Source organism: Anguilla anguilla, chromosome 5, assembly GCF_013347855.1.
Source record: "Anguilla anguilla isolate fAngAng1 chromosome 5, fAngAng1.pri, whole genome shotgun sequence".
Classification (NCBI taxonomy): domain Eukaryota; kingdom Metazoa; phylum Chordata; class Actinopteri; order Anguilliformes; family Anguillidae; genus Anguilla; species Anguilla anguilla.
Window position 1 is genome coordinate 63,470,124 of NC_049205.1, and position 12,869 is coordinate 63,482,992.

At 46.5% G+C, this 12,869-nt stretch overlaps 1 protein-coding gene across 1 annotated transcript in view; it reads right to left on the reverse strand.

Moving 5' to 3' along the window:
• Positions 1 to 1,627: 1,627 nt before the first annotated feature.
• The window catches only part of LOC118228201, a 43,183-nt gene continuing 31,941 nt past the window's right edge, over positions 1,628 to 12,869 (reverse strand). Inside the window, exons 8-14 of the mRNA XM_035419540.1 lie at positions 12,089 to 12,209; positions 10,590 to 11,938; positions 7,234 to 7,407; positions 5,471 to 5,759; positions 5,215 to 5,354; positions 4,013 to 4,133; positions 1,628 to 3,862 (exon numbers count right to left, since the gene is read on the reverse strand). Coding sequence (XP_035275431.1) covers positions 2,508 to 3,862; positions 4,013 to 4,133; positions 5,215 to 5,354; positions 5,471 to 5,759; positions 7,234 to 7,407; positions 10,590 to 11,938; positions 12,089 to 12,209 — 3,549 coding nt within the window. The 3' untranslated portion in view covers positions 1,628 to 2,507. The remainder of the gene's footprint in view (positions 3,863 to 4,012; positions 4,134 to 5,214; positions 5,355 to 5,470; positions 5,760 to 7,233; positions 7,408 to 10,589; positions 11,939 to 12,088; positions 12,210 to 12,869) is intronic.

Sequence of the window (12,869 nt, forward strand, 5' to 3'; positions counted from 1 at the left end):
CATGACTTGACTTCATATGTCAATTGCAGTGTGCTTACCTGCAGTTCAAACCTCTAAACCACAGAACTGCATGTCGGCGGAATAGCTAATCGTTATTCCACATCTTTGGACAGCCACTCCGGTTGTTACGCAGTTCTGTGGTCTGGAGGTTTAATTTCCTATCAGTACGCTGTAGCTGAACCCATTGTCTGTGAAACAGCATGTTGAGTCGTCTTGGACAGATAAAACGCCTGGAAACATACCCCAAAAATTTCTCCTGTTCATAGACACTGAGCCTCTTTGATCATTTCTAGCAATAAGTACAGGCGACCAGGCGTGTCCCGCATTTAAAAACGTGACCTTACGCATGTTTTTTTAATTTTTTTTTACGCTTCATTAAGATTTGAGTAACGCCTGTGCGGTGCTCTGTTTGCTCGTTGTCCTTAGTGTGCAACCGCAGGATCAACCTACAAGTAAACAATCGGCAGCTCTGAGATTCTTGTTATTTGTGAGGTCCCATGTTTCATTAACGACACCATGTTCTAATAATAATAATAATAGTTTTGTATAACGTTTTTCAAAAGCGAACTCAAAACACTGGACATCACGCTGGGGTGGGAAAGACACCATGAAAAATAACTGGGTTATGAAGCGAACGTAAGGAAATTTGGCAAAGATCTGGTGCGTATTCGGTAACTGATTGTACGGGGCACCATTATATTACATTACATTACAGGCAATTAGCAGACGCTCTTATCCAGAGCGACGTACAACACGTGCATTAGTTCAAGGTGCAGAGGTGCAAAACAAACACACTAGAGTCGTAGTGCCAGAAGTTACCACATAGATCAGGACTCCAACCCTGTAGAGGCACCACTTCCACAACTTGCCCAGTGGCTTACCCAACGATGTCATTTGAAGAGAGGATAGGCATATTTCACAAGATGGCGACCAAAACCGGATGTAGGGATACTTTGTTTTCGGTTAGCGTTGCTACGGACGCAAGTCCATTTCTGACAGCGAAAAATTGAGCCTGAACAGCGACGTGTTCTCACAGTCCCTAATAGCTCTGCCAAAGTTCACTATGGGCGAGAAAAATGTTCAAGCAACGGAAAACAACGCAGTGAGACTACAGTCATAGGCCTACTTTAACACTACGCTCCTCTTCTGGGCCTCCGATCTAGTATCACTTTATGTGAAAACTATCGATTTTCTCACACTCATGTTTCAATAGTATCATCGAGTACTTTCATGCTGCATTCGTATATCTTCATGCTGATGCTGTAGCTCTTATCATACAGTATCTCTTGCAGTCGTGCCGCAATTCTAGTTTACGATTTGCCAAATCTTTACCGAATTAGCCAGGGCTTACCCAGTGAACTAGACTTGATGCTCACGGCTATGGGTAGCTGATAAGCTGTACATTGTGTGACCTGTGTTCTGTAGTTGTTCCAACGACCGTCGGTATGCACTTATTGTAGCTACGTCGCTTTGGGATAAAAATGTCTGCCAAATTAAATGTAGTATAACGTAACACCGTTCACCGAAATTTACTTCAACATAATGGGCAGTAGATGTCAGCGTTAAGCAAATAGTGGAAGTGGCCTCTTTAACTTCAAAATATCAGACGCAATTCTGAACGACAATGATCGTTATGAAAAAACACGTTTTATTTCTTATCCAAATGCAAAGACTTTTCATTTTGTTTAAAATCACTCCGTACACGCAATAAACTGACAATAACTGAAATATATTTTCGCTGCATTCAGTTACAAAGACAAAGAAAATGGACAAGGAAGATCTCAGTCAAAAGAAAAGTTAACATGTCATGCGTCATTATACTGGAATCCACTGGAAACCAACACGTTTGGCATTTAGTCCTCATCCACATTTCTTTATTAATAAAACCAGGTAATGTCTACCAAAACAAGCTTATTTCCAATGAAAGCAAACAATATTGTTGGTCGTTCAATTCTCCCTTTGATTGAGCCCAAGTGTGGGCTTTGATTGACAGGTCACTCACAGGTCAGAACTGTAGTATTGGGTTTTGCTTCCTGGAAATGTACTGCAAGCTGCGGGGGCCAGTCTGTACTATAGCAGAGCCCAAGCTGCCAGTTCTGGCTCACTGGGGAGGGTGATGCTTGCATGCCAGTTTTACTAAAACATAAAATCCAGATCCCATTTATTGATGGTCATTGGTAACAGAATTTTTTTTTTTTTTAAAAAAAAAGGTCAACAGTTATACAATAATAAATGCCAAATATTATTCCTCAAAATACAATGAGCTCTATAATACTTTTTGGGACAAATTGCCTCACAGGTGTGTCTGATTATGGAGGAGTGTGTTCAACTGCCTTCTCAGAGCAGGTATGTGGTTCTACGATTCCCTGAGCTGAGAAGGCCAGACTAAGTGAGCTCTGTGTAAAATGGGGTCCATGTGTCCTGCTCTGCGGCACATAAAGTGGAACTTGCTCGCCGAGGAGGAGAGGTTAAGATCTTTGATTTTCGCTCAAAGTTCCCCTAATTTTTTACACCGCGCTGTGAGAAAGTATGTGTCTCTGAAGACCGCGGTTCCGGGAGAAACTGCGGCCGCACAGCGAGCAACCGTACGGTTTCTCCCCGGTGTGGACCATTTGGTGAGTCTTGAGGGTGGACAGTTGGGCAAAGCTCTTCCCACACTCGTCACAGCTGTGTGGTTTCTCTCCTGTGTGCACACTCTGGTGAGTCTTGAGGGTGTGCAGATGGGCAAAGCTCTTCCCACACTCGTCACAGCTGTGTGGTTTCTCTCCTGTGTGCACACTCTGGTGAGACTTGAGGTTGGACAGATAGGCAAAGCTCTTCCCACACTTGTTACAGCTGTACGGTTTCTCTCCTGTGTGCAACCTCTGGTGAGCCTTGAGGGTGGACTGTTGGGCAAAGCTCTTCTCACACTCGTTACAGCTGTACGGTTTCTCTCCTGAGTGGACCCTTTGGTGAGTCTTCAGTCTGCTCAGTTTGGCAAAGGTCTTCCCACACTCGTCACAGCTGTGTGGTTTCTTTCCTGTGTGGACACTCTGATGATGCTTAAGATCATAGAGATGGGCAAAGCTCTTACTGCACACCGTGCAGCGGAAGTATTTCTCTCCGGTGTGAGTAATCTGGTGAGTTTTAAGATTGCTGATCTGGGAGAAGCTTTTACCGCGCTTGCTGTGAATCCGCTGGTGCTTTTCCAGGACGCTGGAGCAAGCGAAAGCTTTGCCGCTCTCCGAACAGCCGAAACGTTTCCCCGTGCCGTGCTGCTCCTCCTCGTGCGTCTGCAGCTCGAGAGCATCCGGGAACGTCTTCCTGCAGCACGTGCATATGAACTCCTCCCGTCCCTCGATTCCCCAGCGACTCTCTGCTTCTGCCGACGTGTTGAAACTCTCCTCGCACAGGGTGCTTCCAGCACGCTGTCCCGGAGAACCCAGAGGGACCGCCATCTCTGCCGAAATGGCATCAGGCGCCTCGCCGGGGTGGCCATTTTGTTTCTGCTCGAGGTGTGACGTTGGGCCCTCGTTCTTCTCAGAGCGCAGCCTCCGAGAAGCTCTGTAATGGCGAGGAGAGAATCGGTCGTTTGACCGCGCACCTCCAGGCTCCGAGCTTCCTCCGTGCTGTCGGAGCATTTCCTGAACCTTTCCCGATCTGGTGGCCTTGCTCCACGCGCACTGGACCTCCAGCCCCTCTCCAGATCCTGGCAGGGGGTGTCCAGGGGTGAGAGGCTCCCCGTCGGGCTCCTGCTTCAGTTCGGCTTGCAGCCCCTTCTCTGGGTCTCCTGCAGGGCAGGGCTGCATGTGCAGCTCCTCCTTCTCCTCACAGAGGGGTCCTTCACCACCGTTAGCAGCAGCTACGGCTGCCTCTGATGTGCCTGCGCAAAAATACAGCTATCTTGAAATCTAAACTGCTGTTAATTGGTAACATGACACAATAATATGACTGGATTAGCCATGATGGGCTTAGCGACTACAACCGGTGAAACCCAATTACAAATATATTATTAATCCCCACAGGAAATTACCACAGCTAGTCTCCTCAAAGATTTTCTGTTCTGCCTGTGATTGGCTCGTCTTTGGGTCCTCTTCCAGCCGATCCTTGCTGAGCGGCACAGATTCTGACCAATCCTGCTCCCCGTCTTCAGGCTGACAAACAGGAAGTGTGAAGAACACCAGCAAATCAAAGCCTTTAAGACCAGCATTTCTTCTTCTGAACCTGCCTCTCCCCCACCCAAACACCAACAGTAACCACTGTCTGTGGACAAATGCTTTCATCGCCTCACTTTACTACAGTGCCCACACACACACAGACACAAGGCTGAATACAACATGTGATGGGTGATTGGGCCTGGCTCACAGTTGGCTTTCCAACTGATCCTAAAGGTGTTGGTTGGGGTTGAGGTCAGGGCTCTGTGCTGACCAGTCAGGTTATTCTACACTGTTCTCGACAAAACCATATAATGTAAAACCATTTCTATATGGACTTTGCTGTGTGCCTGGAGGTAATGCCATGCTGAAACAGGAAAGGGCCTTCCCCAAACTGTCCAGAATGTGATTGTATAAGATAACCCTTTACTAACCTAGCCCAAACCAAGAAAAACAGCCCCAGACCAAGAATAGTCATGTAGTGCAATTAAGAACCATTGCTTCACAGTGCCAGAAATAAACAGGCAGGCTAAACAATTTCGCAGACATAAAGTTACAGGTTCCACCGAGATTTGAAATCGAATCGCTAGATTCAGAGTCCAGAAAGCTAACCATTACACCTTGGAACCAGTACACGGGTTTCGCGCACTGCAATTTGCATTATTATCAAAACAACGTATCCAAACTACAAAACCAGTGAAACATTAACGGGACAAAACGCTATTTTAACAACCTACGGGATTAGTCATTCCATTTATACATATAAGGAAAATTGATTACTGACAAGAACTACGTTTACTTAACTGTTCATTATATTGCACTGGGATGCCGGTGAATATAAACGGTGAAACTGCATTCAAGGACATAACTAAGTATAGAAACGTTGATATCTAACAGAATGTGCAACGAGACTGACTTAGGTCGTGCGGTCTTTATACCCACAATAAAAGGCCAACTACGTTATACAATTTAGCTAGGTAATGACCACGCCTATATTAATTATCGCATGTCCTGACCTGACCGAAATCCCATAACATAAATGTAAACTCGTGCAGGGTCACTTAAACTCTGTTGCATTTACCTCGTACTTTATGTCCATGGCATCCGTAACAGTCTTCATCTTCTCCACGGGTACGTACTGTTCATCTTCGGCCGGACTTGTGCTCAATAGCCCGTCAAAGACTCTCTCTACGGCGACATTTCCTTCCCCTGCAACCGTACCTATTGGAGGCAAAATACACAATCAACTGCAGGTCGAAAACGATGTCATCTTGCCTCCACATTAGAAGTACGACCGAAATGTAGTGCATTTCCATTTAATAAGGTGTGGAACTTACAGTTTTGTGCTTCTCTGAATTCATCGCAAACCTTAACTTCAAAAGCGATGTTTAGAGAACTGTTCGGCGTTCCCTCTTCACATCCTCGCGCAGCCCTGAGCTCTCCCTCCATAACCAGTAACTTATTTTTTAGCGCCTCGTTCTCTCTTTGGCTTCTGACCATTTCCAATCGTAATGCCGCAGACGCGTCGTCGACTAGTTTAGTAATCTCTGCGAGTGCCGTTTTAGTTAAAACCTCCATGATGGAGGCCATCTGAACCTGAAAAGGAGTACAAGTCGCCATGTCTTGCTAATTACGTGAACTACACACAGTAGACTCGGGTGAAACCCAGAGAATGTAAAAAATGAAACCATGCAGCGTACCATAGAGTTCAGTGGCTGAACCTAGAACGTGTCCATAGGAGCTTGAGAAGTAACGGGAAATAACCTCTAATGCGCATGTTCACGGCAGGGCGAGTTATTTTGCGAACGTGAGGAATAATTTAATACATTAAAATGTGCCGGATGATTCGTGATGATTTTGCGTTCTAACTTCGATGCAGTAATATTATTTCTACCGCGCCACTACTACAAGGAGTACATTTTTATTTATTTATCACAAACTGTCTTTTAGCTTCATCGTATCTAGGCATCTTAGCATCAACCATTGAAGAAAACTAGCAACAAACACGTCGGATTCTCTTGAATATATCGTTAAAGACCCATTAGTCCATTGTGATACAAAAAATCATAAATACAAAGGACGAGGGTACAGCACACTCAAAATCAAATACGTTGGCATAAGTTTCACTTATTTATTGCCGAGCATGTGATGAGAATCTGTGATGATCCCAGAACAGAAAAGGCCTGACAAAGTAAGCACCATATAAAATGTGATCAAACTGTTCTACTCTGTGCCACATAAGTGTAACTTAATTGCCCAGCAGGGGTAGTAAATTCAATGATTTTGCTCAATGGTCCCCCCAGTTTTACTCCTCACTAGGAGTGAGTAAGTATGTGTTTCTGAAGAACACGATTCTGAGAGAAACTCTTGCCGCACAACGTGCAACTGTACGGTTTCTCCCCGGTGTGCACCCTTTGGTGAGTCTTGAGATTGCACAGATGGGCAAAGCTCTTCCCACACTCGTCACAGCTGTGCGGTTTCTCTCCTGTGTGGACACTCTGATGATACTTAAGGTCACAGAGACGGCCAAAGCTCTTACTGCACAACTTGCAGCGGAAGCATTTCTCTCTGGTGTGCGTAATCTGGTGAGTTTTAAGATTGCTGATCTGGGAGAACCTTTTACCGCAATGTGCGCAAACGAACGGTTTCTTCCTCCTGTGAATCCGCTGGTGCTTTTCCAGCACGCTGTCCCGGAGAACCCAGAGGGACCGCCATCTCTGCCGAAATGGCATCAGGCGCCCTGCCGGGGCGGCCATTTTGTTTCTGCTCGAGGTGTGACATAGCTCAGGAGGTAAGACCGATTGTCTGGCAGTCGGAGGGTTGCTGGTTCAAACCCCACTCTGGGCATGTCGAAGTGTCCTTGAGCAAGACACCTAACACCTAACTGCTCTGGCGAATGAGAGGCATCAATTGTAAAGCGCTTTGGATAAAAGCACTATATAAATGCAGTCCATTTACCATTTACCATTTACGTTGGGCCCTCGTTCTTCTCAGAGCGCAGCCTCCGAGAAGCTCTGTAATGGCGAGGAGAGAATCGGTCGTTTGACCGCGCACCTCCGGGCTCCGAGCTTCCTCCGTGCTGTCGGAGCATTTCCTGAACCTTTCCCGATCTGGTGGCCTTGCTCCACGCGCACTGGACCTCCAGCCCCTCTCCAGATCCTGGCAGGGGGTGTCCAGGGGTGAGAGGCTCCCCGTCGGGCTCCTGCTTCAGTTCGGCTTGCAGCCCCTTCTCTGGGTCTCCTGCAGGGCAGGGCTGCATGTGCAGCTCCTCCTCCTCCTCACAGAGGGGTCCTTCACCACCGTTAGCAGCAGCTGCCCCCAATGTGCCTGCACAAAAATAAACATATATTGAAATCTAAACTGAAATTAATTACTAATTTCACACAACTTGATTGGATTTGGATGGATGAGCTTAGCAACTACAACCAGTAATTACCAATTACAATTATAACCTTATTAATCCCCACAGGAAATTACCAAAGGCATTGTCCTCACTGATCTTCAGTTCCAACTGTGATTGGCTCGTCTTTGGGTCCTCTTCCAGCCAATCCTCGCTGAGTGGCACAGATTCAGACCAATCCTGCTCCCCGTCTACAGGCTGACAAACAGGAAGTGTGAAGATTTTGTGAATCTGAAGGTCTGAACACCAGCCAATCAAAACCTCTAAGACCAGCGTTCTTCTTATGAACCTCCCAATCGCCACAAAAACACAGACTGGACCTGATTTAGACCACTGTCAGTGTACAATCTCTTTTCATCACACCATTTTACTCTGCCTAAACACACACACACACACACACACACACACACACAGTGAGGCTTAATCCAACATAAGGTCACATATTTGCTCCTTGAGTACACATATTCAGTTGTGCTGAAAAATTCACATAACCATTATTTAATTATATAAAACACATAGCTAATTAACGTTGCGCTCAATCTGCGCCAGAGATGATGAGCAACTACTTTGCTGGAAACAGCATATCTAATCATTTTCCCCAGGCGCCATAAAGTTCAGGTTCCACCGAGATTTGAACTCGGATCACTGGATTCAGAGTCCAGAGTGCTAACAGCATGTTGAGTCGTCTTGGGACAGATAAAACGCCTGGAAACATACTCCCCAAAATTTATCCTGTTCATAGACACTGACCCTCTTTCACCCTTGCTAGCAATAAATACAGGCTACCAGGCATGTCCCACATTTAAAGACGTGACCTTACGCATGTTCTTTTTTGCGCTTCGTTATGAATTGAGTAACGCCTGTGCAGCGCTCTGCTTAGCTCGCTGTCCCTCTTGTGCAACCGCAGGATCAACATACAGGTAAACAATCGGCAGCTCTGAGATTCTTGTTCTTTGCGAGGCCCCATGTTTCATTAACGACACCATGTTCTAATAATAATAATAATAGTTTTGGATAACGTTTTTCAAAAGCGAACTCAAAACACTGGACATCACGCTGGGGTGGGAAAGACACCATGAAAAATAACTGGGTTATGAAGCGAACGTAATGAAAGTTGGCAAAGATCTGGTGCGTATTCGGTAACTGATTGTACGGGGCACCATTACATTACAGGCATTATCCAGAGCGACGTACAACAAGTGCATTAGTTCAAGGTGCAGAGGTGTAAAAGAAACACACTAGAGTGAAGTAAAGATCGTAGTGCCAGAAGTGACCACACAGATCAGGGCTCCAACCCTGTAGAGGCACCACTTTCACAACTTACCCAGTGGCTTACCCAACGATGTCAGTTGAAGAGAGGATAGGCCTATTTCACAAGATGGCTACCAAAACCGGATGTAGGGATACTTTGTTTCCGGTTAGCGTTGCTACGGAGGCAAGTCCATTTCTGACAGCGAAAAATTGAGCCTAAACAGCGACTGTGAGAACACGTCCCTAACAGCTCTGCCAAAGTTCACTATGGGTGAGAAAAATGTTCAAGCAACGGAAAACAACGCAGTGAGACTACAGTCATAGGCCTACTTTAACACTACGCTCCTCTTCTGGGCCCTCGATCTAGTATCACTTTATGTGAAAACTATCGATTTTCTCACACTCATGTTTCAATAGTATCATCGAGTACTTTCATCCTGCATTCGTATATCTTCACGCTGATGCTGTAGCTCTTATCATACAGTATCTCTTGCAGTCGTGCCGCAATTCTAGTTTACGATTTGCCACATCTTTACCGAATTAGCCAGGGTTTACCAAGTGAACTAGACTTGATGCTCACGGCTATGGGTAGCTGATAAGCTGTACATTATGTGACCTGTGTTCTGTAGTTGTTCCAACGACCGTCGGTATGCACTTATAGTAGCTACGTCGCTTTGGGATAAAAGTGTCTGCCAAATTAAATGTAGTATAACGTAACACCGTTCACCGGAATTTACTTCAACATAATGGGCAGTAGATGTCAGCGTTAAGCAAATAGTGGAAGGGCACGCGACGGCCACATCAAGTTCCGTGGTTTTCTCCTCCAGACATGTAGGACTTCTTAACGTATGTAATTGCGACACCAGTACGCACGTCACAGTGCCCACAGTGAAGTGGCCTCTTTAACTTCACAATATCAGACGCAATTCTGAACGACAATGATCGTTATGAAAAAACACGTTTTATTTCTCATCCAAATGCAAAGACTTTTCATTTTGTTTAAAATCACTCCGTACACGCAATAAACTGACCTTGAGAAATATATTTTCGCTGCATCCAGTTACAATGACAAAGAAAATGGACAAGGAAGATCTCAGTCAAAAGAAAAGTTAACATGTCATGCGTCATTATACTAGAAACCAACACGTTTGGCATGTAGTCCTCATCCACATTTCTTTATTAATAAAACCAGCTAATGTCTACCAAAACAAGCTTATTTCCAATGAAAGCAAACAATATTGTTGGTCGTTCAATTCTCCCTTTGATTGAGCCCAAGTGTGGGCTTTGATTGACAGGTCACTCACAGGTCAGAACTGTAGTATTGGGTTTTGCTTCCTGGAAATGTACTGCAAGCTGCGGGGGCCAGTCTGTACTATAGCAGAGCCCAAGCTGCCAGTTCTGGCTCACTGGGGAGGGTGATGCTTGCATGCCAGTTTTACTAAAACATAAAATCCAAATCCCATTTATTGATGGTCATTGGTAACAGAATTTTTTTTTAAAAAAAGGTCAACAGTTATACAATAAAAATCCATGACAAATATTCTCAAAATACAGTGAGCTCTAGAATACTTTTTGGGACAAATTGCCTCACAGGTGTGTCTGATTATGGAGGTGTGTTCAACTGCCTTCTCAGAGCAGGTATGTGGTTCTACGATTCCCTGAGCTGAGAAGGCCAGACTAAGTGAGCTCTGTGTAAAATGGGGTCCATGTGTTCTGCTCTGTGGCACATAAAGTGGAACTTGCTCGCCGAGGAGGACAGGTTAAGATCTTTGATTTTCAGTCAAAGGTCCCCTAATTTTTTACACCGCGCTGTGAGACAGTATGTGTCTCTGAAGGCCGCTGTTCCAGGAGAAACCACGGCCGCACAGCGAGCAACCGTACGGTTTCTCCCCGGTGTGCACCCTCTGGTGAATCTTGAGGGTGCACAGATGGGCAAAGCTCTTCCCACACTCGTCACAGCTGTGTGGTTTCTCTCCTGTATGCACACTCTGGTGAGACTTGAGGGTGGACAGTTGGGAAAAGCTCTTCCCACACTCGTTACAGCTGTGCGGTTTCTCTCCTGTGTGGACCCTTTGATGAGTCTTGAGATTGCACAGATGGGCAAAGCTCTTCCCACACTCGTCACAGCTGTGTGGTTTCTCTCCTGTATGCACACACTGGTGAGACTTGAGGGTGGACAGTTGGGAAAAGCTCTTCCCACACTCGTTACAGCTGTGCGGTTTCTCTCCTGTGTGGACCCTTTGATGAGTCTTGAGATTGCACAGTTGGGAAAAGCTCTTCCCACACTCGTTACAGCTGTGCGGTTTCTCTCTTGTGTGGAAACTCTGATGATACTTAAGGTCACAGAGACGGCCAAAGCTCTTACTGCACAACGTGCAGCGGAAGCATTTCTCTCCCATGTGAGTAATCTGGTGAGTTTTAAGATTGCTGATCTGGGAGAAGCTTTTACCGCGCTTGCTGTGAATCCGCTGGTGCTTTTCCAGGACGCTGGAGCAAGCGAAAGCTTTGCCGCTCTCCGAACAGCCGAAACGTCTCCACGTGCCGTGCTGCTCCTCCTCGTGCGTCTGCAGCTCGAGAGCATCCGGGAACGTCTTCCTGCAGCACGTGCAGATGAACTCCTCCCGTCCCTCGATTCTCTGGCAACTCTCTGCTTCTTCCGACGTGTTGAAACTCTCCTCGCACAGGGTGCTTCCAGCACCCTGTCCCGGAGAACCCAGAGGGACCGCCATCTCTGCCGAAATGGCATCAGGCGCCTCGCCGGGGCGGCAATTTTGTTCCTGCTCGAGGTGTGACGTTGGGCCCTCGTTCTTCTCAGAGCGCAGCCTCCGAGAAGCTCTGTAATGGCGAGGAGAGAATCGGTCGTTTGACCGCACACCTCCAGGCTCCGAGCTTCCTCCGTGCTGTCGGAGCATTTCCTGAACCTTTCCCGATCTGGTGGCCTTGCTCCACGCGCACTGGACCTCCAGCCCCTCTCCAGATCCTGGCAGGGGGTGTCCAGGGGTGAGAGGCTCCCCGTCGGGCTCCTGCTTCAGTTCGGCTTGCAGCCCCTTCTCTGGGTCTCCTGCAGGGCAGGGCTGCATGTGCAGCTCCTCCTTCTCCTCACAGAGGGGTCCTTCACCACCGTTAGCAGCAGCTACGGCTGCCTCTGATGTGCCTGCGCAAAAATACAGCCATCTTGAAATCTAAACTGCTGTTAATTGGTAACATGACACAATAACATGACTGGATTAGCCATGATGGCCTTAGCGACTACAACCGGCGAAACCTAATTACAAATATATTATTAATCCCCACAGGAAATTACCACAGCTAGTCTCCTCAAAGATTTTCTGTTCTGCCTGTGATTGGCTCGTCTTTGGGTCCTCTTCCAGCCGATCCTTGCTGAGCGGCACAGATTCTGACCAATCCTGCTCCCCGTCTTCAGGCTGACAAACAGGAAGTGTGAAGAACACCAGCAAATCAAAGCCTTCAAGACCAGCATTTCTTCTTCTGAACCTGCCTCTCCCCCACCCAAACACCAACAGTAACCACTGTCTGTGGACAAATGTTTTTATCACCTCACTTTACTACAGTGCCCACACACACACAGACACAAGGCTAAAAACAACATGTGATGGGTGATTGGGCCTGGCTCACAGTTGGCTTTCCAACTGATCCCAAAGGTGTTGGATGGGGTTGAGGTCAGGGCTCTGTGTTGACCAGTCGGGTTATAATACACTGTTCTCGACAAAACCATATAATGTAAAACCACTTCTATATGGACTTTGCTGTGGGCCTGGGGGTAATGCCATGCTGAAACAGGAAAGGGCCTTCCCCAAACTGTCCAGAATGTGATTGTATAAGATAACCCTTTACTAACCTAGCCCAAACCAAGGAAAACAGCTCCAGACCAAGAATTGTCATATAGTGCACTTAAGAACCATTACTTCACTGTGCCAGAAATAAACAGGCAGGCTAAACAATTTCGCAGACATATAGTTACAGGTTCCACCGAGATTTGAAATCTAATCGCTAGATTCAGAGTCCAGAAAGCTAACCATTACACCTTGGAACCCTAAAAACAAAGTACACGAACACGGGTTTCG